At 41.8% G+C, this 26,012-nt stretch overlaps 1 protein-coding gene across 3 annotated transcripts in view; it reads right to left on the bottom strand.

The window, feature by feature from the left end:
- Window positions 1-26,012, bottom strand: part of LOC115095247 — a 392,965-nt gene that overhangs the window by 73,684 nt on the left and 293,269 nt on the right. For all 3 annotated transcript variants that reach the window (XR_003857731.1, XM_029608666.1, XM_029608667.1), the window contains one exon: window positions 13,698-13,771. Coding sequence is in view for 2 of the 3 variants with exons in the window: in XM_029608666.1 (XP_029464526.1) it covers window positions 13,698-13,771 (74 nt within the window). In the remaining variant the exon portion in view is untranslated. The remainder of the gene's footprint in view (window positions 1-13,697; window positions 13,772-26,012) is intronic.

The following is a 26,012-nucleotide window of genomic DNA, read 5'->3' as shown; positions in this document are numbered from 1 at the left end:
CTACATAACCACCAGCAGATTTAAAAGAAAAAACAAAAATCAAATATGAGCCAGTAATCAGGGCTCCCTCTGCCCATAATGGGGTTGAAGTTGCAGCTAGCATGCCCATGCACCCACTCTCCCCAAGCCCTGAAATCTTTTCAAAACCTGGTGAAATGCTGAAGGCGATCAAAGCACCCCCCTCTGTAATTTAAAGTATGACCAAATGATAGAGTGAACCCATCCTCCAACCCCCACTTCCTTCCTTCCCGCAAAGCCAAGCCCAGCTCTCCTGCCCCTTCCAGCACTCGCTAATATGTCCCAGCTATTGGTGCCAGGACACTAGTATACTGTTCCAGCAGCATCGTGCTTTGCCTTGAGCAGATCTGAATTTAGACATAGGCCGAATTTTGATAGGCGCCGGAACATTGCTGCTGCTGCTATGCTCTGTTGGAGCCTGCCTCCCAGCCACTTACCTAAAGCGTTGTGGTCCTGAATCTGCACAATGGCAGTAGCGCAACCTAAAAGAAATTGAACACAGGACCTGCAGCCCACAGCCACATGCTTAAGGCCCTGCTTCTCATATTGGTTTCCATAGTAACAGGAAGCCCGTGTGGGAGGAGGGAGCAGGGCCTTGAGCGTGTGGTTGCAGGCTATGAATTTCTTCCTGGTTGCTGCTGCCACTGCCGTGCAGGATTAGGACAAAATAAAATTTAGCAGCATTAAGTACGGTGATATTTAAACAGCATATTTTAGATAACTCAAAAGTTATGCAGGTAAATGCCTTTGAATATCAACCTCTTTGAGGCTACTTTTCAAATAGCCTGCCTACTTTATGCTAATTTTCAAAAAGAACATACAGAGGAAGTTTCTTTTTTTAAAATTTATATTAATATAATGAATGTGCACTAAACGTGATGGCAAACCTTGCACCTGCTTTTGTTTAACACCTGAACGTGTGTTAAATGTACATGCACAAAATGCCTAAGCAAATTTACAGCATATTTTATTAACAAATATTTGAAATATTTATTATTTATTTATTTAACAGTTTTTTATACCGACCTTCATAGTAAATAACCATATCGGATCAGTTTACAGTTTAACAAGGGAAAAACTGGAGTAACAATTCAAGAAAACGAAAGATAACAATAGGTAGGAATAAGTCAAAGTTACAATCAACAGGGGGAGAGAACTTGGAAGCTTACAACAAGCTGGAAAGAAGAAAGGCCGGTAATAAAAGTATTGTTACCATAGAGTGTACGAGTTAAAAACTTAAAAACGGTGCTTTAACCTGAAAGTCTCAGAGTCCATTTTTTCGTGAAAAAGAGTGCCAGGCCGGGTAGGAGTGAAGGCCAACTAGTAGTTGTCTGGTGGTTCAGGGAAGGCTTGGTGAAAGAGCCAGGTTTTAAGTCTTTTTCTGAAAGTTAAAAGGCAAGGCTCCAGTCTGAGATTTGATGGGATGCTATTCCAGATAGATGGGCCTGCTATCGAAAAAGCTCTGTCTTTGGTCGTAGCGAGGCGTGTGGCTTTAGTGGGGGGAACATTCAGAGTGCCTTTGTGAATATCTCTAGTTGGTCTGTTAGAGGAGTGGAGTTTGAATGGTATTTCCAGGTCAAGTTGAAGTTGATGATGGATGGTTTTGTGGATTAAGGTGATTGATTTGTATAGAATTCTGAAATTCACTGGAAGCCAGTGTAGGTTCCTGAGTATGGGTGAGATGTGTTCGCAGCGGCTGGTACTGGTCAACAATCTTGCTGCCGCATTTTGTATCATCTGCAGAGGTTTGGTAGTGGATTTGGGGAGTCCTAGGAAAAGGGCACTGCAGTAGTCTATTTTGGCGAACAGTAGCGCTTGGAGGACTGTCCTGAAGTCATGGAAGAATAAGAGTGGTTTAAGTCGTTTTAGAACCTGTAATCTGTAGAAGCAGTCTTTCGTTGTTGTGTTGACCATTTTCTTTAGGTTTAGTCGATTGTCTAAAATCACCCCAAGATCTCTAACCTGCTTACAGGTAATGTGAGAGTTGAGTGGTGATGGTGGGGAGATATTGTTATCATTTGAGGAGATGAGGAGAAGCTCTGTCTTAGAGGCGTTGAGGACCAAGTTTAAGCTGTTGAGTAGATTGGTGATGGATAGTAGGCAGTTATTCCAATGGGTGAGCACTTTTGAGATTGAATCTGTTATGGGGATTAGAATCTGCACGTCGTCTGCATACAGATAATGAATTAGGTTGAGATCTGTTAACAGTTGGCTGAGGGGGAGGAGGTATATGTTGAAGAGGGTTGGGGATAAAGAAGATCCTTGTGGTACACCAAGATTAGATCTTGTTAGGGGTGACTCTTTATTGTTGATTTTGACTTCCTGGTTTTCAATATGTTCACATAAAACATAGACAAATTAAAAACATATATATATCTATATACGGAACGATGGTAAAATGTCTAAATAAAAATAAATATATATTCCCAACCGCAGGCCACAGTTTTGCCAACAGTCAGTTTCTTCAGGGGACACTTACACATATAATATTTAAAACACCAAATAATTGCACACAACCTCAAATAGATATGAAAATAACAAATAAACAATGTATATGTTCTAAACAAATGATGGTTGAAGCAACATCCAATTGGCTATTAGCTATCAAAGCTAATGATTCATTTTTAATATATACAATATGAAACAGGAAAATAAAAATAAATCTCCACAATTTGAATGAGAACTTGTGAAAACGCAAGATGGAGCTAAAATCTACAACAAACAAGAGACATAAAAATAAATTAGAACTCAACATATTAAACATAAAACACCAAAGATAATGTTGTACACAGCGTCTTCACCCTTACAGGTCCGTACAGATTTTCATTACCACTTATTACTGCGCCAACTGAAATTTGTACACCAAAACAACCTATTAAATCATTAAAAAAAATATGCATATTAACCATGAAAAACAACTTATCTGTACATAGCCATAAGTCATACCACATGTATTTGCCAAAAACTTGTTTTACTATTGGTAACATCCCCAATTCACAAGCAACTTTCAAACATGGTGGAAACCACCACAAATGCTGTGCATGCGTATAATACCCACAAATAACTTTTAAATAGAAGGACCCATTAAAGCAGAGCTTTCCAAAACTTTTCATGTTGGTGACACACTTTTTAGACAAACATAATTTCGGGACACAGTAATTCAGTCTACTAGCAAACCAGAGGTTAAAGGTTAAACGAACAAAATGTATTTCGACAATTTATGTATGTTTCCTTAAATATATACATAATAAAATGTTTCACGACACAACCTATCTTGTGAAAACCTTTCATTTATATTAAAAATATATAATATTCCAAGATTAATGTTGTTGTTATAATTTATGAGTAACAATAATAAAACAAAGTTATTGTGTTATTCAATTTACCTCTTTAATGAGATATATGAGCTTGATGGGATGAACACAGCTTTTGAATATTTGGTGTTAATAAAAAAGTCCAAAGGGTATTCTGCGTAATTTTAAAATGCTGGCCAGTTTCACACTATATAATTATTTGATAGCCTCATTCAACTAATTCTATATGGCTATGAGAGTGAAGTCTGGAATTTATAGGAAGGGATAGAATGTCAATATAAATCCTGCACCTCCAGTTCTGTAACTCTGTGCATCCACTGAAATTCCCCCAAACAATGGAGCTTGAATGTTTCCCTTACAGCTTTTCAAATTCTGGTGTCACCTCACAGTAACAGCAGCACAAACACCTTCCAATTTTCGTTCACAATGTGCCAGGCACATTGTGAACGAAAATAAAACCTCGCAAAAAAAAGACACTCAAAATCTATACTGCAATCCCATTGTAACACAACAGTAATAACACCAAGGATTCAAACAACAATAACCCTACCTGTGAAAAAGCAAGGGTAAATATTATACTGGGTCCTAGAATACCAATACACCACCTACTGAGGAAACAAAACAAACCCGATTGCTATAGATCCCTATGCTAGCGAATTTCTCATCATGGTCACACACACAGAGCAGAGACAGACCCTCACCAAATACAGAATACAAAATAAAGGAGCACAAATTAGACAAAAACTGAAATGGAAACCCCAAGAAGCCAGACTCTGTGTATTAATAATGGAAAAATAGAACCACCATTCCTCATAAAACAAATAAAATCAAGAAACATAAAGCATCAGTTATAATAGTAAAACCATACTAATAAAAGAATATTTTAAAACTACTGATAAATAGAATTTCTATTCATTAAAATCATATACATTTTTACAATTTCCCAAACACCAATAAAATATTTCAAAACAGCACATACATCAAATAACACCCAATAATTAAAACTAATAAGGATTTTAAAAAGCCCCTGCTGTCCATACGTGGGAGCTCTTGATTTCCAGTCACCCTGATATTGTCAAGGATTAGGAGGTTATCCTCTCTCTCTCACGCATACTCACATTTCCATTCTCTCTCACACATACACTGTCATATACATACATATTCATGCTCTTATACCCACCATAACCTCTCGCTCTCACAGACACTGACACACTCTCAAGCTCTAAGACACTCTCTCTCCCTCCACACACACCCCCCACACAAACTCTTACTCCCCTGGATTTTCTCATACACACTCATGCTCTCACTCTCTCTGGCTTCCTCACATACACATAAACACACACACCCAGGCAAGTTCCCAAACATTCTCACACAAACACACACACCCAGGCAAGCTCCCAGTCATTCTCACACACTGAAACTGACCTCCAGGCAGGCTTCCATTCATTTTCACACCACTCACTCACCATCCCCCAGGCATGCACACATTCATTCTCACACACATAGACCCCCAGGCAGGCACCAATTCATTCTCACACACACATACACCACACACAGGCCGGCACCTATTCTCACACATACAAACCCCAGGAAGACACCCATACATTCTCATACACAGACACACCCTCAGGCAGGCACACACTAAAGGCAAACCCCCTCTCTTTCTTTTGCCAGCAACCTCGGAGCCTCTCTCATTCCTCTGCTGCCACTGTCACTGATGCCGCATGGCTATTGGGGAGGCGCTGATTGCTGCTATTAGCACTGAAGCCCATTCTGCTGCCTCCTCTGTGCAGGCCCCGTGGGTTTCCACTTCCTCCATGTTGATCTCGTACATTGTGAAATCAGCATAGAGAAAGTGCTACTCTTGCACATTACCAAAGATTACATGTGCCAATCAGTAAAAAGTAATTTATTTCTTTTTTTTTACCTTTGCTGTCTGATCTTAGTTTTCTAATCAGGTGGTCACAGGCTTTTTGTTCCACCTCCCCTTTCTTATTTTTTTGCCAATTCCTTTCATATTGTCTTTTTTTCTATTTCTTGTCTCTCCATCTATCTTCTTCCCTCAAACATTCAGTCAGGTTCTCATTCTCACATGCTTTCTCTCTCTCACACACACACAGGCTCTCACTCTCACAGGCTCTCTCTCATACAATCATTCATACAGTCTCTCTCTTGCACATGCTGTCTGACTCTCACACATCCAGGCTCTCTCTCACACCCACATGCTGTCTTGCTCAAGCACAGGCTCTCACTGTCACATGCTCTCTCTCATGCAATCATTCATACACAGTCTCTCTCTTGCACATGCTGTCTGACTCTCACACACCCAGGCTCTCTCTCACACTCCCACATGCTGTCTTGCTCAAGCACAGGCTCTCACTGGCACATGCTCTCTCTCACACAATCATTCATACACACAGGCTCTCACTGGCACATGCTCTCTCTCATACAATCATTCATACACACAGGCTCTCACTGGCACATGCTCTCTCTCTTTCTCACACACAGGCTCTCTCACATGCTGTCTCTGCAAACATTCAGGTCCTCACTCCCACACACAATCTCTCAACTCACCTCATACACGCACACAATCGCTCAACTCACCTCATACACGCACACAATCGCTCAACTCACCTCATACACGCACTCTACGGGCCCTCAGCCTCTCTCTTACTTCTGGGCCTCCTCTTCATGGGTCGCTGCAGGATGGGCTCTGCAGCAGCCCTGATCTTCTCGAGCCGATCGTGGCGATGGCAGCGGCCCTGATCTTCTCGGGCCGATCGTGGCGGCGACAGCAGCGGCCCTGATCTTCTCGGGCCGATCCGCGGTGGGGACCCTGCTATCGGGCCTCCTCCTCTTCTCGCCCGCTGCAACAATGCTGCTGCTCCTCTTCTGCACGCGGCTGATGCTCCTCCCCCTTTCTGCCCGAGCGGCTCCGGCAACATTTTTCTTCCGGGGCCGCATGGGCAGGAAGGAGGAGGAGCATCTGCACGTATAGACGTGACCTTTTTCTTCTTCGGGCCGTGGTGAGGTGAGCTCCACCACGGCCATGCCAATCTTCCTGCTGTGTGTCTCTGGCACACAGCACAGCGGTATTTCACTGCTCAGCCGCCAGTGGGATGAGCTCCACCGGCGGCTGCATTGACTCCCACTTGCCGGTGTGTCACGTGCACCGGGCTTGCGCGACACACCGGCACACCTCAGGCAACACACACTTTGGAAAGCTCTGATCTAGAGGCACCTCTTCCGGGTTCCTGCACCTCAGACTACCTTCTCATCATCAATACATAACAGACATCTTCGGCATACCCCGCTCTGCAGGCCACTACCGGATCTGCACGTCTGAGGTATTGCTACACTTCTGAAAAGACTTTCTGGCGTACCCCGCTCTGCAGGCCACTACCAGATCTTCACTTCGAGGGTATACCCCTCAGCTCAGAACTTTACTTTAACTGCATCTCCCGCTCCGCAGGCTTTGCTTTTCCTTCCTGCATAATAAAGTTTCTACCTTACAGCTGTGTCCGAGACTACTGAGACCATGCCTACCGACAGTGAGGCTCACAGAGCTCCTCCCTGTGGGCGGAGACACCTCTCACCTCAGCCCAGGGTTCACACTCTTACAAAACATAACAGTGGTATTTTGTTAGGAGACATTTATATTTACCTAGGGATTCAGACGATGGGCATTTCCACCATTGTTTCTCTACTTTTCTAAGGTTCTGTTTAGTGTGTCTTAAATCATCATTGTACCAGGGCTTTGTCTGTTTAGTGGTATTCCTTTATTCATTAATAGTTTTCGTCTGGATAGGACTAAGATTCTCAGCTATGTCATTGATAATCTGATCCTAGAAATCAAATGCTGAGGGGGCATTAATTTAATATATTTCAAGGAGTTTCTTTTCTAATGCTTCTGCAAGTACTTCCGTATCTATCTTTTTCCTGAAGATAAAAGTACAATTATTATCTTTACTTTTATGAGTTGGGTTGAGGAAGGTAATTTCTGATTTAATTAATTGGTGATCAAACCAGGGCAATATTGTGTGAGAAGTATTGATTAGACAATTACCAGTATTGGCAAAATTTTTAGGTCTAGAATATGTCCCGCTTTATGAGTAACTTTGGAAACAAATTGGGACCATCTCAAAGCTTCCATTGTCTCTAGAAATGTTTCACAAGCTGTGGTTTTTGGTGCTTTATCTACATGGAGGTTAAAGTCTCCAACAATTAAGGTAGTTTCTGGTGATGGAAACACCTTAGCAAATAATTCAATCAAATGTGACCAATCTTTTTGTAGCGCACAAGGAAGGCAATAGACCAGTCCTATGTTTAGCTGAGGAGATTTTAGAATTGCCATTTCATAGGGAGGGTTGATCACTAGTTTGTAAAGTACTAGTTTAAGTTCTTTTTTACAAATTATTAATAAGCCCCCAACTTTTCATTTAGGACTAAGAAAATGAAAAACCTCATAATTATGGTGGGAAATTTGGTTTAAGAGAACATTATCTTTATCATACAGCCAAGTTTCAGAGATGCAAAAAATAGTGGGGTGTAGATCCTGTAGCAGGTCATTAAGCAAAGGTAGCCAGATAACTAATTGATGATATTCAACGGGATGTTTATCCCACTGAATATTTGGGACAAATTATCCGGCTAAATTTAGCCGGATAACTTGTCCACTTAGTGGCTTGCTTAATAAGGATCTTGATAATTAGTCAGCCAGCCACACATGCTTTGCTTTCTTATACTCAATATTTAGCTTATGGACTGCAATTACCAGATGGCTCCATTGAAAGCAATGGGGATAAAACCAGGACCAGATCTTCATGTCCCTGATGAACTGGAGCTATCTGGTAACCTTATCATAGACAAGATCAACAACACACACACACACACACACACACACACACACACACACAACAATATAGTCATATATCACTGTTTTCTAGGCATGTGCATGTATATAAGCAGTGCATTTACACGTGAACAGATTCTCTGCAAAAGTTTGCTATTTTATAAAAGTTTACACATAGCTTTCATATGCATAAAATCTGCCCCTTTCTATATGCATTTACAATTTTACATTGCTTTTATGCATGAATGCAGGTATGTAAGTGCAAGTCTCATAGCCTGACACCCTAACTGCACCCTTTCTGGAAGACGAGGAGCCTTGCTTAGGAAGCCTAACTTCCAGCCATGGGAAGTGTACCTTCTTGTTAAGGAGGTAATGAGGGTCCAGTGCATTTTGTATGGGAAGGAGTCCAGGAAATTGGAATCCTACCAGAAAGAGAAGACCTGGAACAAAATCCACTATTGACTGAATAGTGTCTTCCACAATAACAGGAGTGTGCAAGATCTAAATCACAAGTAGAGAGACCTCCGATGCAAGATCAAGATGAAGCAAACCAGAATGAGGGTTGAGGGCCCTGCCAGCCATTTAAACAAGCTGAATAGTTGGCCATAGGCATCATTTCAGAGGCAGCTGCGAGAGGGGTTGGAAAGTTGTACATCTCACATTCTGAAGGCCAACTAGATGAGCAGTGTTTGAATGAAAGGCATATAAGGCGCTTGCATATCATAATTATAATAATTTGTCTAAAAATACATAAATAAACATATGTCCTTTTTTGAGATATTTAATGGTTCAAAAGACAGAGAGAGCCTGCAGTCAATACCTATACCTAGCTGCTAGTCCACTTTCTGCCCATGCTGGTAGGACAATAAAGAGTGCATAATGAAAACTTTGACATCCAAGAGAATGCTAAATTATACATTTTTTGAGTAGCTGAGGTTGTAGACTGGGATCTATTGAGCTGTTCTCTATCGGGCGGATTTTAAATGCCCTGCTCGCGCCGGTGCGCCTATTTTGCATAGGCCGCCGGCGCGCGCAGAGCCCCAGGACGCGTGTAAGTCCCGGGGGTTTTTTAAGGGGGCATGTCGGGGGCAGGGCCGAATGATGTGGCGTTTCGGGGGCGGGATGTGGCGTTTCGGGGGCGGGATCGGGGGTGTGGTGCCGGCCCGGGGGCGTGGTCGAGGCCTCCGGACCAGCCCCCGGGTCGGATGACGGCGCGCGTAGATTTACGTCTGTTTCTAGCAGGCGTAAATCGAGGGACAAAGGTAAGGGGGGGGGTTTAGATAGGGCCGCGGGGGGGGGTGGGTTAGGTAGGGGAAGGGAGGGGAAGGTGAGGGGAGGGCGAAAGAAAGTTCCCTCCGAGGCCGCTCCGATTTCGGAGCGGCCTCGGAGGGAACGGAGGCAGGCTGCGTGGCTCGGCGCGCGCAGGCTGCCCAAAATCGGCAGCCTTGCACGCGCCGATCCAGGATTTTATAAGATACGCGCGGCTATGCGCATATCTTATAAAATCCAGCGTACTTTTGTTTGCGCCTGCTGCGCGAACAAAAGTACGTGATCGCGCTCTTTTTAAAAATCTACCCCTATGCCAATAAGGAAGGTCTAGTGAGTGTGAAAATAAAAGGCCAGATAGAATGAATCTGTAGTGACAATTTGTACACTTCACCTTTTTTCAAGGGAAGACACTGAATATGATCCCATGGGTCCGGATCCAGTGGCCATGGAATGGCTCAGCAGCATCCATAAGTTCTGTAGGAAAACCTGAGGAAGAGAGTCAGGATGAAGAGGAGGAGCCAGTAGAGTTTAGTACTAACTAGGAAGATGAGAAGGGTATGGCTACTGAAGAAGAATACACTCAGGCTCTGTTAAAGAAGAGAAGGAACCCAAGCCCCTATACAGGAATCCACACTCCAGAAGTCATGCAAAAAGCTGTAGATGAAGAGGAAGGCAGACACTTGGAAAAGAGTAGCTTCTATGGTAGAGAAGAAGATGAGGTGCCTTGTACTCCAGTGAAGAGCTGCATGCTGCAAATAAATAAGAGAGTAGCAGACCAGCTTGTAGGCCTATGGCAAAATATCCAGAGTGTTATGTACAGGCATGTGGACCCTTGGCCGGCGAGAGGATGGTATACCTTTCGGGGGGTCCATAGGTTCTCTCGTCGGGTTGCGAGGCAGAACAGGAGGCAGGACAAGCTGACTCTTGGCACTGGAGACTGAGGCAAACACGGAGGCGATGAAGAGACGAGATAAGGCACTGTGTCTTCACCACTGGTGGTCTGCGGTCGCCCCGGGAGGAGCCCGTAGGGACCTGACCGCTGGGACTTAGGTGGACCTAGGGAGGTCAGAGCAACGGTGCAAAGGCCAACTGGAGCTTCGCCCTGGAAGCCCGCGGTCCCCCCAGGAGGAGCCCGTAGGGACCCGGGCCGCTGGGACTTAGGTGGGCCCTTGGAGACGGAGTCTTGAAGGTGTCCTAGGTCGAGTGCCAGAGGGTCGTCGCTCACCAGTCCGAAGTCGTGCACCAGAGAATCACCACTTGCCAATCCAAAGTCAGGAACCAGAGAATCACCGTAAGCCAATCCAAAGTCAGGAACCAGAGAATCACCGTAAGCCAATCTGAAGTCAGGAACCAGAGAATCACCGTAAGCCAAGCCGAAGTCAGGAACCAGGAACACCAAGACAGAACAGGAACCGGAGTTCAAGCGCAGGGAACTCACCGAAGCGAGCAGACTAGACAGCGAGGAAGGATTTTGCCAAGTCATTGGATGAGCAGAGGAAGTTGCCTTTTATACTTCCTCTGCCCTGGCTGATAGAGAACAGGTGAGAGCATTTAGAGGGATGGGTCCCTTTAATTCTGTGGAGGGGGGTGTGGCCTCGAGCTGAAGCATGGCGGTGGCCATTTTGGATTTCTCCTGCGGAGGGGAGACGCCGCTGGGGGGAAGCAGGACGGCTTCCCCCACAACGGGCAGCGCCGGAGGCCGCGAGGGCGCGATGGCCCGAGTCAGAGCCCTCCCCCGGGGAGGTCAGAAACAAACAGAAGGCACTAATATGCATGAACTCAATGCTGTAGTATTTGTTAATTACAGCATTAATGTTATATTCTAATGATGATAGATAGTTCTCAGTTTTGCTTATACCTCACTAGATGCTAACTTTTGGAAGAGGGAATGGTTGGGTTTTTTTACTTTGATGGGAGCTCAGGTATACATATCCGAAAGGAGAAATAGATGGAAACAACAACAAAATAAAACAGGGAAATCCCTCACATACAGTTGCAGGTCTTGGCTAATGCATATGAATGAGTGCCCAAGGTTGGGCACAGTAGGGAATTAATTGCTCCCTGGTATAACAGCTCCCAGCTGATATGTTTGTGCTTCTGGAAATGATCCGTACTCTTATTTAGGGTATTTACAGGATCTGTTAGTAGGAATTTGATGAAGCATATTAAATAAACACAAAGTTGTCTGTTTCAGGTTTCTTCTTTTAGAAAGTGAGTTAGGAGTTCATAGTAAAGGAATAAAGTTTTAGATTTGTAAATGGAAGTAGCTCTTATCATAGGGGACAGCGCCTCCTAGAGGTGAAAGGCTATAGACAGGAAAGTAGCTTTATGATGGCTGTGTGCTGAATTAAGGTATACCACAATGTTGCATTTTAAGGAAACCGTAATGTCATTTTTTAAGTTTAATTTTAATCATTATATTAATTGTCATATGCTAGATTTCTTTCCAGGGTACGAAGGAACAAAGCACATCTGTCTCTGTCCCATGGGAGATGATGGTTACAGTTTTTTCCAGTGTGATTTTTTCCAGTTTGATTCCTTTTTATTTTTTTAATAGATCTATTTTAATTTTAATCCTGATTTTGTTTTCTTTTGTGGATCGATCCAATTCTTTTAAATCTTTTTAAAGTATTTTTTAATTTTTTAATTTTTGAGTTCAAAAGTTTGTCAATTGTCTGTCATGTGTTAAATGTGTAATACTGAGAATGTGGAATGAATGAATGTATGCATTATGTAGTCAGTTCTGTGAAATATATGTTTTAATGTAATGTCTGAGTATTTATGTTTGTGGTTTGGACCATTGCATGATGTTTTGAAATAATGTGAGATTATTATGCAAATTAGATACAGGGAGTACATGACATGATGGCATTTTCTTATTGTTTAATTTGATTTGTTGTACTTTTATTTAGGCTTGAATTCATAAACATGCATCTAATCTAATAAGGAGCTAAGAGATTTTGCTCTGCCATCAGCAGTGAATCCTACTAAAAGAACTATACACACACTGACTGCAGAAATTATCCTTTGCCACAAACATCATATACTATATGGACTGAAATGCTTACAATTTATACTTGATCTTTGCTTTTTTCTTTGTTCTGTGGGAGTGACTTTATGCAGAATCTAGGTTCTTTTGTTCTCTGCCAGTACTTAGGTGTTCAAGTCTAGTCTTAGAATTTCTAATACTTATATGTGTTTCTATGCTGAATCAGCTAAATGAACGTGTACTATGTGAATTTTAAAAGTCCTACGCACGCCAAAGCTGGGATATACATGCATCAGTGGAGCTAGTGCGCACTGCATGGATTTTAAAAGGTGCCCTTGTACGCGTGTACCTCCTAGTATGTGTACAAGTCAAAAGTTCAGAAAAAAGGAAGAGGCATGGTCTGGGCGGGGCATGGGCATGTGGGGAAGGCCAAGATATGTGCACATACATACTTACATGCACAGGCACGTGCCAGGGTCCCCTGCTGCATAACTTTACAACTGCTATGGATGGTATATAAGTACAAAACCAAAAATATTTAGGCTAGTCAGCTGGATTTTAAGGGTTGTGGCTAACAGAGGGAAAGGGAGGCTAATAAATTAGGGGGATTTGGAAGTGCTATCCCTAAACTGAATGAACAGGGAAACACTGTATGGCGTTGGTGCAGGTCCCTTATAAAATTCCTCCCACTTACGCTGTAGAGGAGGCATTTGTGCATGCATGTGTGTGTCTATAAAAAATTGTGTGCACATGTATGTGCATTCAGCCTATTTTATAACATCCTATATGCGCATATTTTATAAAATGGCCGTGTGTCTGGACGTGAGCTGGCATTTGTGCATACATGTGCCCCTGCGCGGCTGTTTAAAAGTTACCATCCCCAGATTTTCTCCCATTTTATGACTATGGGGAAAAATGCTTACTAGAGCAGTAGCTGGATAAATGGTATCGTTCAGAAATGCCCCTGCCCCGCCCCTGAGATAGTGTGGTGAATATTGGGCTCATTGTACAGTGTGTCACTTGACAAGATTGTGATAATCTGTATTTTGGATCACATTTGAAGGATAAAGGTGCAACAGCTATAATTATTACTGATTTGCAGAGAATTTTTTTCGAAATGTACTTACAGAAATAAAGTTCACATATATCACATTCTTCATGAATGACTCAAAGGTGGTTTACTTTTTAATTTGTTTGTATGTATATTTTTTATGACACATTTCTTGTACCCCTAGACTGGTGGTATCAAGCTTACCGGTGAGAATTTGCAGGCTACGGAAGCATTTGACGAAAAGTATAAACCTTTGCCATATATCCCAGTGTGAAAATCTAAAAACAAAAAAATGCAGCATGCTTAGCATTCAGAAATCAATAACAGATATTGGCATTATTAGATTTCATAACTCTGGCTTAGGTAGATATAACTTGATAGTAGCCATTGTCAGAGCAACATCTATTTCTCAGACAGAGCTTAGTAGAGATGATCATTAAGAGGATAACTTGTTTTCTTTTAAAAGTGTACTGCAGAGAATTATGTAATGTCTACTTTTTTGGATTTTATGTTATATTTTATGATATTGTGATTGTTTATTTTATGTTTTAGTAACAAACTATGATTATAATGATGTACTTTGCATCAGACAGCATTGCCAAGATATGGTGGAATATGCATTTTATAAAGAAACTTTCAAACTACTCCATGCAGCCTTGCACGCATATAGGTCTGCACAATACAGTACATACTTTTCTGTATGCTCACAGTTTACTTGGAAACTTTTGTATGTGTGTACATTTTCATACGTGAACATCTGGTATTGATGGAGTGGCACATTCCAAAATGGCTCTCCCAGTAAGGCAGTCTAATTTTACCACCAAGGACATTGCCAGACTGGCATCCCTGGTGATTGAAAGTGAGGACCAGTTCTTCCCCATCTGGGGGATATAAAGAAACAACCAGGCCCTGCACAGAGGCCCTGCCCAGGCCTTTCAATAGAAGTACTTTTTGGACTTAGGAAAGGGGGGGGGGGTGTAAGGGGGTGGGGGTGCTGGGTGGGACATACGCTAAACAGCGAGGCAAGAAAACAGGGTCAGGGTTTTTAGGGAAAAAAATAAAATAGGAATGAGGTCTCAAACTAGAAATACTGAACTAAAATATTTTGTATTACTTTTTCTCTGCCAAGATTAAGAACCTCAAAAAGAAGGCCCAGTAGCTGCACCACAAAGAGGGGTAGTAGCTAGACTGTTGCATGGCAGGCAGGAGGAAGTCAGAAGTAAGTTTCCTAAATGACCAATAGGAACATGTCTACCTGGTCAGTCTATTTCTTGTTTCCGTCACAGGCCAAACAACAAGACCCTGTCTTTAGATGCTAGAATCCCTCATGAATCTTAAAGTATGCTTTATAAAGTCCCATAGTCATGGACATCACTGACATGATGCAGTACTTATAATGCACTCACAGGCCTACTATCAAAGTTAGAAGAATGTTAGAACCTACTCCTTATATCCATACCTATGGTTGTCACTGTCTTCCTTCCAGCAAGGACTCATTGACTTGTGGCAGCTCATGGCAGTTAATGGTTTGGAATCCAAGGAATACCTTGCTGCCATAGGGATGACCTCCAAGGCCTTATCGCTAGCTAGGCACCATGTTTTAAAGTAGTGGTTCTCAACCTTTTTTTTTGTCGGGACACACCTGATAGATAGTTACCACATGCGTGACACCCTGAACACATGACAGTCACAAGGCTAACCCCTCCTCCACCCCTGACCCTCAGTAATGGGTATAAAGCAGAACTCAAACATTCCCCATACAACTCACCATAGAAAAAAGATATTCTGGTGTTATCTCAATAACAGCAACACAGACTCCCTCTACAACCAGGCGCAATAGCCCTGCTTATAAAAAGACAGCAGTTCACCACCAATGCATGTCCTATTGAGAAACCCCAACAAATAAGCGGGCCGATACAGTAAAGTCCGCAGGAGAGCGGGCGAATGTCCGCTCTCCCGGCGCGCGCACAGGCCACTCTCCTGTGCGCGCGATTCTGTATTTAAATGAGGCCCGGCGGTAAAACAGGCAAAAGGAGGCGCTAGGGACACTAGTGCGTCCCTAGCGCCTCCTTTTGGACCGGAATGGTGGCTGTCAGCGGGTTTGACAGCCGACGCTCAATTTTGCTGGCGTCGGTTCTTGAGCCCGCTGACAGCCAGGGGCTCGGAAACCGGAAGCCGGCAAAATTGAGTGTCCTGTTTTCGACCCGACAGCCGCGGGCCGACTTCAAATTTTTTTTTTTCACTTTTTTTTACCCTTCGGGACCTCCAACTTAATATCGCCATGATATTAAGTCGGAGGGTGCACAGAAAAGCAGTTTTTACTGCTTTTCTGTGCACTTTCCCAGTGCCTGAAGAAATTAGCGCCTACCTTTGGATAGGCGCTAATTTCTGAAAGCAAAATGTGCAGCTTGGCTGCACATTTTGTTTTCTGAATCGCGCGGGAATACCTAATAGGGCCATCAACATGCATTTGCATGTTGCGGGCGCTATTAGGTTCGGGGGATTGGACGCACGTTTTCGGCCCCTTACTGAATAAGGGGTAATGCTAGCGCGTCGAAAATGTGCGTCCAATGGCGGGTTAACAGTGCACTCTGTCGGAGCGCACTGTACTGTATCGGCCCGTTGGTGAGGTATTTTACTAGCCTACATATATGATCGACCTTCACCAAGTACAGAAAGACCACAAATTAGAAATATGGAGACAGAAATTGGAATGGAAACCCAAAAAAGCCACTCTGCATGCAGTACAATACCGGAGAAATGGAAACAGAAATAAAGCACCTAACATAGTACCAGGATCTGCAATAATGCACGCAAATTAATCCGTACAAAGTTATACCTGCCTTATGGCATGCACTCAAATAGAATAACCCTACCTATAAAAAGGCAACACTACAAATATTAAACCAGGCCCTAAACACCAATACACCTCCAGTTAGGAAAACATAAAAAGCCAAGCTGTTATAGATTTCCACACAGAAATAATTGTAAAACTATATGAATAAATGTTTCAAAAAAGCTGATGAACAGAACATCTAACAATTAAAAACCCTTAAAAATTATTTAAAATTTTCCAAACCCAATAAAATATTTCATATCAGCAGACAAATCATATAATACCCAATAATTAAAATGGCAGTCAATCAAGAAAAATGAATTTAAGCTACCTTTACTTACCCTCTCCAGCAGTTCTCCTACTGCTTTTCCCTGGAGGCCACACCAGAAGCAGTAGTTGCTGAATCTACCCTCATGGTCCTCTTTCTTAGGGACCACAACCAGTCTCTTCTCTCTCTCTCTCCTTCGCAAACACACACCCACACTAGTCATACCTTCAGGACCAGTTTCTGTCTCTCACATACCAATCATCTCCCCGACCAGTCTCTCTCTCTCTCTCATACACACACAAACACACACATACCAGTCATCTCTCTGATCAGTCTTTCTCACACATACACAAGTCACCACTCTGACCAGTCTCCCTCAATCACACAATGCTCTCTCTCTCTCTCTTACTTACAGACTTTCAATCACACACATGCTCTCTCTATTTCACTTACACACAAGCTCTCAATCACACACCATGTTCTCTCTATTTCACAAACAGGCTCAATCACACTCATGTCCCCTTTCTCTCTCACAGCCACAGCCAGCCAGAAACATGCTCCATCTCTATCTCGCACAAACACACACAGAAGCACCCTCCCTGTCTCACATACACACCAAACACACACACAAACAGCCTCCCTGTCTCACATATACACCACACACACACACACAAGCATTCTTCCTGTCTCACAAACACACTCAAACTGGCCCCCAGCTGAACAGCTCTTCTTCGGCCCCGCCAACCTGGTCTTGGTCGGCAGCGGCCAGTGGCTCCGATGTTTTGTTTCACTGGCCTGGTCTTGGACGGTAGTAGCCAGCAGCTCTGATCTTCAGCCCCACCGGCCTGGTCTCTGGCAGTAACAATGCCGCCGCCGAACTGTCGGCCCCTGCTCCTGCCAAGCCGTGCACATGGCTCCGCCCCCAATTTAAAGGGGTCGTGGCAGGAAAGGCCTCCAGCGGTCCTGGATGCAATTCTCAACCCCAGCACTACGTAAGGCAGCTCCTGCTGCCCAAACTTTGCTTCATCAACAGGTCCCACTCACCTGAGTTACTGGTTGCTCTGTGTTCCTGCTCTGTCTTCGTGTGTTCTAGTTCCTGCCTCCATGTGTCCCAGCTCCTGTCTCCATGTTCCAGCTCCTGCCTCCGAGTCTTCCTGCTCCCTCGTACCCTCAGCTTGCTTCTCTGGTTTTGACTTGGCTCGTTCCTGGATTCTGCCTCGCCTGCTGCCTGCCCTGACCTCTGGCCCGTCTTTGGATCCTCCTGCCCGCAGCCGGCCTTGACCGCTGGTACGCTCGACTCTGCTTTCGCCTCCCGTATTCAGAACCGCCTTCGTCCGGAGATCTGCTCTTAAGTCCTGCCGGCCCCGGCACCCAAGGTCTCAACCTGCAGGGAACGAGGGCTGGTACAGGTGAAGGTCTGGTTGGGTCTCCATCTCCAGTGTCCGTCTTCCGACGATGAGGGTCTGTGGGAAGCCCTCCTACAGAAAGCAACAACCTCATCTTGGCCCAAGGATCTACCAACTATGCAGCAGCATAACAGCAGCAGCACCGATCTTCAGGTCTTCGGCCCCGCCAGCTGCAGATAGAACACGACACACCTGCCATGTGTCACGACACACCAGTTGAGAATTGCTGCTTTAAAGGACCACTGTTCAGAAGGCTATGTATATCTGCGAACGTTTAGAATCTATATATGGCCTTGTAACCTCTTCCACCCCCAAAGCACATGGAATGCTCTTTATGCTGCAGCAAAGCATGCTAGCAGATGACTTGGCACAAACCTTTGTCTCTGTTCACAGAAACCCACCAGCTCAGTGGAGGAGGAGAAAAGTGCCCAGCCCTTCCTGCTACAGTGGCAGCTGTTCCCACTGCAGGAGACATACAGTCATCACCACCACAGGACTTGCAGGGGAAATTGCAGCTGCATCTCCCCTACTGACAGCCCCAGGCCTGAGGAGGCTTTGCATCCCAGTAGGGTCTCCTCCCTGTTTTGCTACTGTACCTCTGGATGCTGGTACTGAGGCTGCCCAGCCATTGCTGGGTGAGGGAGGTGAGCAAGTCACTGGGCAGCTTCCACCAGATTCAGAACTGCACCCACCCTATGGCTGCAGATGCAGGATCTGTGGCTGGAGCACATACTCCTAGCCCAGAAGCCCAGGCTGTAGCAGCTATCATGGAAGCACTATAGAGAATAAGGGAGGATATCCGTGGCTTGTGAGCCGACTTTGGGAGGCTGGTAGAGATGGTGGAACACCTTGTTCAGGCTCAAAAGGGTTTCATGACTGATCTTGAGCTGTTAGGCATGAAGTAACTGTCACAACCCCCAGCATCCTAGACATCTCAGGATATTTTATTTATTTATTTATTTATTTAAGGTTTTTATATACCGGCAATCATATTGTCTCCAGAAGCTCCAGGGCCATTTCTCTCTTTCACTACCCCTACCCCCATTTTATTTGTATAATTGTACATGGTTTTAAATTTGTATTAAAGTTTTCTAAAAAAAAAGTTAAATTTAAACTTATATTCTGTGTGTGTCTTTTTTTCTTATGCATGCTAAGGACTCTATCCTCCCAGAGTTTAACCCCTTTCAGGACAGCCTACAGCATTCACTATCTCATCCACACACTGGCATACATGTAGCTTGCAGTTCTGACATCTTATCTCTATCCTCCACTCATCTACTTAAGACTTGGTTATTAAGTCTTAAGACTTGGTTATTAAGACTTAAGACTTGGTTATTCAAGCAAGCTTTCCCAGACACAATTTAATGACACAATTTAATGACACAATCCAAGGACACAATCCAAGGACTCCTCTAAAACATTCAGCCATTAATCATGCCATTTGCACATAACTTGTAATTTGACTTGTATATCGTTTAACCAGTTTATTCTTTCCTATTTCTTCCTCTTCACCAAGTTTTGCTACCCTTGTTAATTGTAACTGTACCTTCGGTCACCTCAGTTCTAGTTTGATGTATTTAATGCACTCCCGTTTCATGTAAACCAGCAAGATATGTTCTCATGATTGCCGGTATATAAAAACCTTAAATAAATAAATAAATAAATAAGTCTACCCTTACAGCTGCCTCTGTTTAATTTCTGGTTATTGGGTCTGCATTTTATTATTAGCTTCCTTGAATGACTGCTGTAATGGGCACAACACATCCAAGCTGTAAGTCATCATTTACCTCTTATGTCCTGAAAGTGCCAGAGATGTAAATGCTGTCAAGTCACAAACACAGGTATAGTCTATAGAAGGAAACATCTTGTATGCTTCTTCACTACAAATAGCGCTGCATGGGGAGACAAGGAGCACACATTTAGTGGCCCTTTCACCAACAGCAAACCTTCTAGCAGAGGAGAAGTGTCATATAGATATGCATACAGGAGCTCTTTTCACCAGAAGCTGTCTGCATCTAGTTCTAATCATTTACCTCAATCTTCCAAAAGCTGGTGGTCAATTAAAGTCAAAGGGAAAAAAATCTGTCTTATCACATTGAGATGAAGGCCTACCCTACTACAGGTGTCTGATGTTACTATAGGACTCATGCTCACATTTTCCCTTCTTATACTGGCTTTACACCCCGGTAGGTGCTAACTTAGCTCCTCAAGGCTCCCAGCATCCAGCTGCAAATTCATGCATCACCATGCCCACTCTTATATCTCTAAAAGATCTACATGCCAATGAAGGTGTCCCCTGAGTCTCTGTCTTCTATTAGACATGTAGGCTAAAGGAGTATTTGAAGGTTTTCACATTAAAGCTCCCAGTTATGTGCTATCAGGGATTCCTTGTTGTTTCCATTACCTCATCTCCTCACCCACCAGAAACACTTATAATTTAGAAGGATCCAGATAAAGTAAGTTTTCAGAGATTGAGAGCAATCATCTGAAACACAATTGGTACTGTCATTTCCCTCAGCTGCTTCCCATCCACACCTAAATTGCGCTAAATGGAAAATGTAGGATAGAGATTACTAACGAGAACCAGTTGACACTAACACATAGATGTCTTGTAATACACAGGACCCATATACTAGCCAAAGAGAAAGTTTGTAAGTGAATGAAGGATCTCTCTCTCTCTGATGTTATAGATAAAAAAAAACCAATCTAAATCCAATAATAGAAAATATAAGGCTTCAGATAATTAACTCATCTTCCACACATGTCTTGCTTTCCTTACACACAATATTAAGCTTATGGACCGGGGTTAGCAGCTGGCTCCAGGCATTCAGGGACATGCCATGCTGGACCTGGTTTTGCATCCATTGAATACAATGAGAATAAACCCAAGACCACTACTGCCCATTCCTGATGATCTGGAGTGAATATACTCATGTATAGGTTCTGTGTGAAAATGTACTATATATTATATAAAAGTTGATGCATATGTTGAATATGCATAAAAACTGCCCCTTTATATGTGTATTTATGTCATTTTATGTGAGAATGTGGGTATTTAAGAGCAGATCTCAAAGCCTTTCTTCCTAACTGCATCATGTCTGAAAGACCTGCTTAGGAAGCCTAACTTCCAGTCATGGGAAATGTACCTTCGTGTGAAGGAGGTCATGAAAGTCCAGCACATCTTCTATGGAAAGGAGTCCAGGAAAGTAAGATCCTATCAGAAAGAGCAGATCTAGGAGAAAATCCACAATTGACTGAATGCTCTCTTCCACAATAACAGGAGTATGCAAGACTTAAGTCACATGTGGAGAGACCTCCATGGCAAGGTCAAAGAGAAGGAAGCCAGAATGAGAGCTGAGATGCCTTGAAGCCAGATACATTCACCCAAGCTGAATGATTGGCTTTCAATACCATTTCAGAGATAGCAGTGAGAGGGGTTGAAGAACTAGACATCTCACATTCTCAAGGCCGACAAGGTGAGTAATGCTTGTATGAAAGGCATATTAGATGCTAGCATATCATTATTATAATAATGGGGCGGATTTTAAAACGAGCGCGAATAGCCTACTTTTGTTTGCGCTCCAGGTGACCTTCTTATTGATAACCGCCCAGAAATATGTTGCATAACAGAATCCTGGTTAAAAGATTCAGACATTGCTCTAATTAAACAACTACCAAAGACACTTTATGATTCCCACTCACTGCCCAGGTAAAAAAAGAAAGGGAGTGGTCTTTTATTTTTAACCCTAAAAAAATGTAAATTCAAATTCCACAATATAAATATACATCATCCTCTCGAAATTGCACTCTACCAATCTTATTAGCTACAAATTTAAAGCTACAATTTTAGACCTAATTCTCAATGGAGCACAGGACTTGGTGAGAGAGGTAACGGTGGTGGGGTCGCTTGGCAATAGTGATCATAATATGATCAAATTTGATTTAATGACTGGAAGAGGAACAGTGTGCAAATCCACGGCTCTCGTGCTAAACTTTCAAAAGGGAAACTTTGATAAAATGAGAAAAATTGTTAGTAAAAAACTGAAAGGAGCAGCTACAAGAGTAAAAAATGTCCAAGAGGCGTGGTCATTGTTAAAAAATACCATTCTAGAAGCACAGTCCAGATGTATTCCACACATTAAGAAAGGTGGAAAGAAGGCAAAACGATTACCGGCATGGTTAAAAGGGGAGGTGAAAGAAGCTATTTTAGCTAAAAGATCTTCATTCAAAAATTGGAAGAAGGATCCAACAGAAGAAAATAGGATAAAGCATAAATGTTGGCAAGTTAAATGTAAGACATTGATAAGACAAGCTAAGAGAGAATTTGAAAAGAAGTTGGCCGTAGAGGCAAAAACTCACAGTAAAAACTTTTAAAAATATATCTGAAGCAGAAAGCCTGTGAGGGAGTCAGTTGGACTGTTAGATGATCGAGGGGTTAAAGGAGCACTTAGAGAAGATAAGGCCATCACGGAAATATTAAATGATTTCTTTGCTTCGGTGTTTACTGAAGAGGATGTTGGGGAGGTACCCGTACTGGAGAAGGTTTTCATGGGTAATGATTCAGATGGACTGAATCAAATCACTGTGAACCTAGAAGATGTGGTAGACCTGATTGACAACTGTAGTAAATCACCTGGACCGGATGGTATACACCCCAGAGTTCTGAAGGAACTAAAAAATGAAATTTCAGACCTATTAGTAAAAATTTGTAACCTATCATTAAAATCATCCATTGTACCTGAAGACTGGAGGGATAGCAAATGTAACCCCAATATTTAAAAAGGGCTCCAGGGGCGATCCGGGAAACTACAGACCGGTTAGCCTGACTTCAGTGCCAGGAAAAATAGTGGAAAGTGTTCTAAACATCAAAATCACAGAACATATAGAAAGACATGGTTTAATGGAACAAAGTCAGCATGGCTTTACCCAAGGCAAGTCTTGCCTCACAAATCTGCTTCACTTTTTCGAAGGAGTTAATAAACATGTGGATAAAGGTGAACCGGTAGATGTAGTATACTTGGATTTTCAGAAGGCATTTGACAAAGTTCCTCATGAGAGGCTTCTAGGAAAAGTAAAAAGTCATGGGATAGGTGGCGATGTCCTTTCATGGATTGCAAACTGGCTAAAAGACAGGAAACAGAGAGTAGGATTAAATGGACAATTTTATCAGTGGAAGGGAGTGGGCAATGGAGTGCCTCAGGGATCTGTATTGGCACCCTTACTTTTCAATATATTTATTAATGATCTGGAAAGAAATACGACGAGTGAGATAATCAAATTTGCCGATGACACAAAATTGTTCAGAGTAGTTAAATCACAAGCAGATTGTGATAAATTGCAGGAAGACCTTGTGAGACTGGAAAATTGGGCATCCAAATGGCAGATGAAATTTAATGTTGATAAGTGCAAGGTGATGCAATTAGGGAAAAATAACCCATGCTATAGTTATACAATGTTGGGGTCAATACTAGGTGCTACAACCCAAGAAAGAGATCTAGGCGTCATAGTGGATAACACATTGAAATCGTCAGTTCAGTGTGCTGCAGCAGTCAAAAAAGCAAACTATTAAAATAAATCCAAAATACAAAGTTCCTTGGTACACCCAAAATCTCTGTAATATCAAAAATATTTTAAGATCAACTGAAAAAAAATGGAGAAAAAAATCCCACTAATCATTTAAAAGATAAATATAAAACCATTTTATACATTTATAAAACAGATAATAAGGCTAAAAAAGATTTCTATGCTGAAAAAATACATAATTATCAGTTTAACCCTAGAGAAGCTTTTGCTTATATTAAAGACCTCACTGAACTTGAAAATACTCTTGCAAATACAAATAACAAATTGATCAAATGTGATGATTTTGCCAACTTCTTTAAAGACAATTCCTAAATATTATTGCAAAAATCCCACCTATAGATGACTTGACTACAAGCATCCCAGATATATCTAATAATAGATCGTCACAATTTGAAAACACATCGTCCACTGAAATTCAAAAAATTATACAGAAAATGAATCCAGCTTCACACCCTATTGATGCTCTACCAATAAAAATGCTCAAATTAGTTTCTAATATCATTGCTAGACCAATTGCTGACATAGTAAATATTTCTCTTGAAGAAGATGTTTTTTTCCAGATAAATTAAAATGTGCAGTTATTAAGCCAACTCTTAAAAAACCTCAACTTGATCAGTCCAATATCACAAATTATAGACCCATTTCCAATCTCCCTTTTATAACTAAAATATTAGAAAAAATGATAAACCAACAACTTTCAGACCATTTAGAAAAAATAATGTACTCTCCTCAGCCCAACATGGATATAGAAGCACCCTCAGTACCGAAACACTTCTATTATCTCTTACTGACACAATCATTAAAGGTTTTGATAATGGCCAAAAATTTATCCTCATATTACTAGATATATCTGCAGCCTTTGATACTGTCAATCACCTCATCCTCTTAAACAGATTAAGAGAAATTGGTCTCTGCGACAACACTCTCAACTGGTTCACATCCTACTTATCTAATAGATCATATTTTGTTAGAGCAAATAATACTGAATCTAGACAAATGCCTCTCCCACATGGTGTACCACAAGGATCTTCATTATCATCAACACTTTTTAACATCTACCTTTTACCTCTAAGCAAACTCCTTACAAATCTCAGATTAATTTACATCATCTATGCTGATGATGTCCACATTTTACTCCCAATCAACGACAATTTGGATAACACAATGAGCACCTGGAACACTCACCTCAAATCAATACATCTCTTAATAAAAATGGCTCTCTCCCTTAACAACAATAAAACTGAAATTTTGTATATATACAACAAAAATTCACCTATACTTGATTCTCAACTCATCAACTACCCTACAGATAAAAATTTTATCCTTAATACAAAAGATTTGGGAGTCATAATTGATAATGAAATTAACTTAAAGAAGCATATTAGTAATACAATAAAAGAAGGATTATTTAAGCTACAAATATTAAAAAGAATCAAATCTTTTCTACACTTCGATGATTATAGAACAGCTCTACAAGCCATAATATTCTCAAAATTAGATTACTGCAATGTAATTCTCCTAGGTCTTCCAACATCAACCATAAAACCTTTGCAACTTCTACAGAATGCAGCAGCCAGATCTCTTTCCAACTGCAAAAGATCTGAACACATCACTCCAATTCTTCAACTATATTGGTTACCAATCCCTCACAGAATAACATATAAAACACTAACTTTGATTCATAAAGCACTTTATAATAACAAAACAGAATGGATGAAAGACACACTTCTTTTTAAAAGACTCAAGTAGAAACCTACGCTCAACAAATACTGGTCTTCTTTTAACTTCTTCACCAAGAATGGCACACCATCAATTTACAAGGGACTGTGCTTTTTCAATTGCAGGACCAGTCTTATGGAACACTCTAACTACAGAAATAAGACTTGAACAAACAACAAAAACTTAAAAAAAACAAACCAAAAATGTGGCTATTCAAAAAAGCATTTATAATGTCTTAAAATCAATTACCCATCTTCATATATATCTCCCCCTAATATTCCATTATACTATCCCCCCTCTATTTTTCCTTAATTACATTCTTTAATCCACCCTATCATGACTCTCCCACTTTTCAACCCCTCTTCATTCATTAACCACATTCCTATTCTTAACATATATATATCTTGTAATACACATCTCATTTTGTTACTTCATTTGTTATATTTTGTTACATTGTATTGTCTTTTTATTTTTCAAATTCTTGTATGTAAACCGACGTGATGGCTTTTGCTGAATCTCGGGATATAAAAACAAATAAATAAATAAATAACTTTCATATTTCATTTCATGACATTTTCAAAATGAAATGGAAGAAAAAACAATGACATTTTATTGGTTTACTTCTATTTCATTTTGAAAGAAAACAATAAAAAAAAACCTGTGCATGGTAGCCCATAAGACTTCCCTAAGGCCTCCTGGGCGTCCCC

This window comes from Rhinatrema bivittatum, chromosome 7, assembly GCF_901001135.1.
Source record: "Rhinatrema bivittatum chromosome 7, aRhiBiv1.1, whole genome shotgun sequence".
Classification (NCBI taxonomy): Eukaryota; Metazoa; Chordata; class Amphibia; order Gymnophiona; family Rhinatrematidae; genus Rhinatrema; species Rhinatrema bivittatum.
Note: the sequence above shows the minus strand (reverse complement) of the source record. Positions and strands in the feature narration are given on the sequence as shown.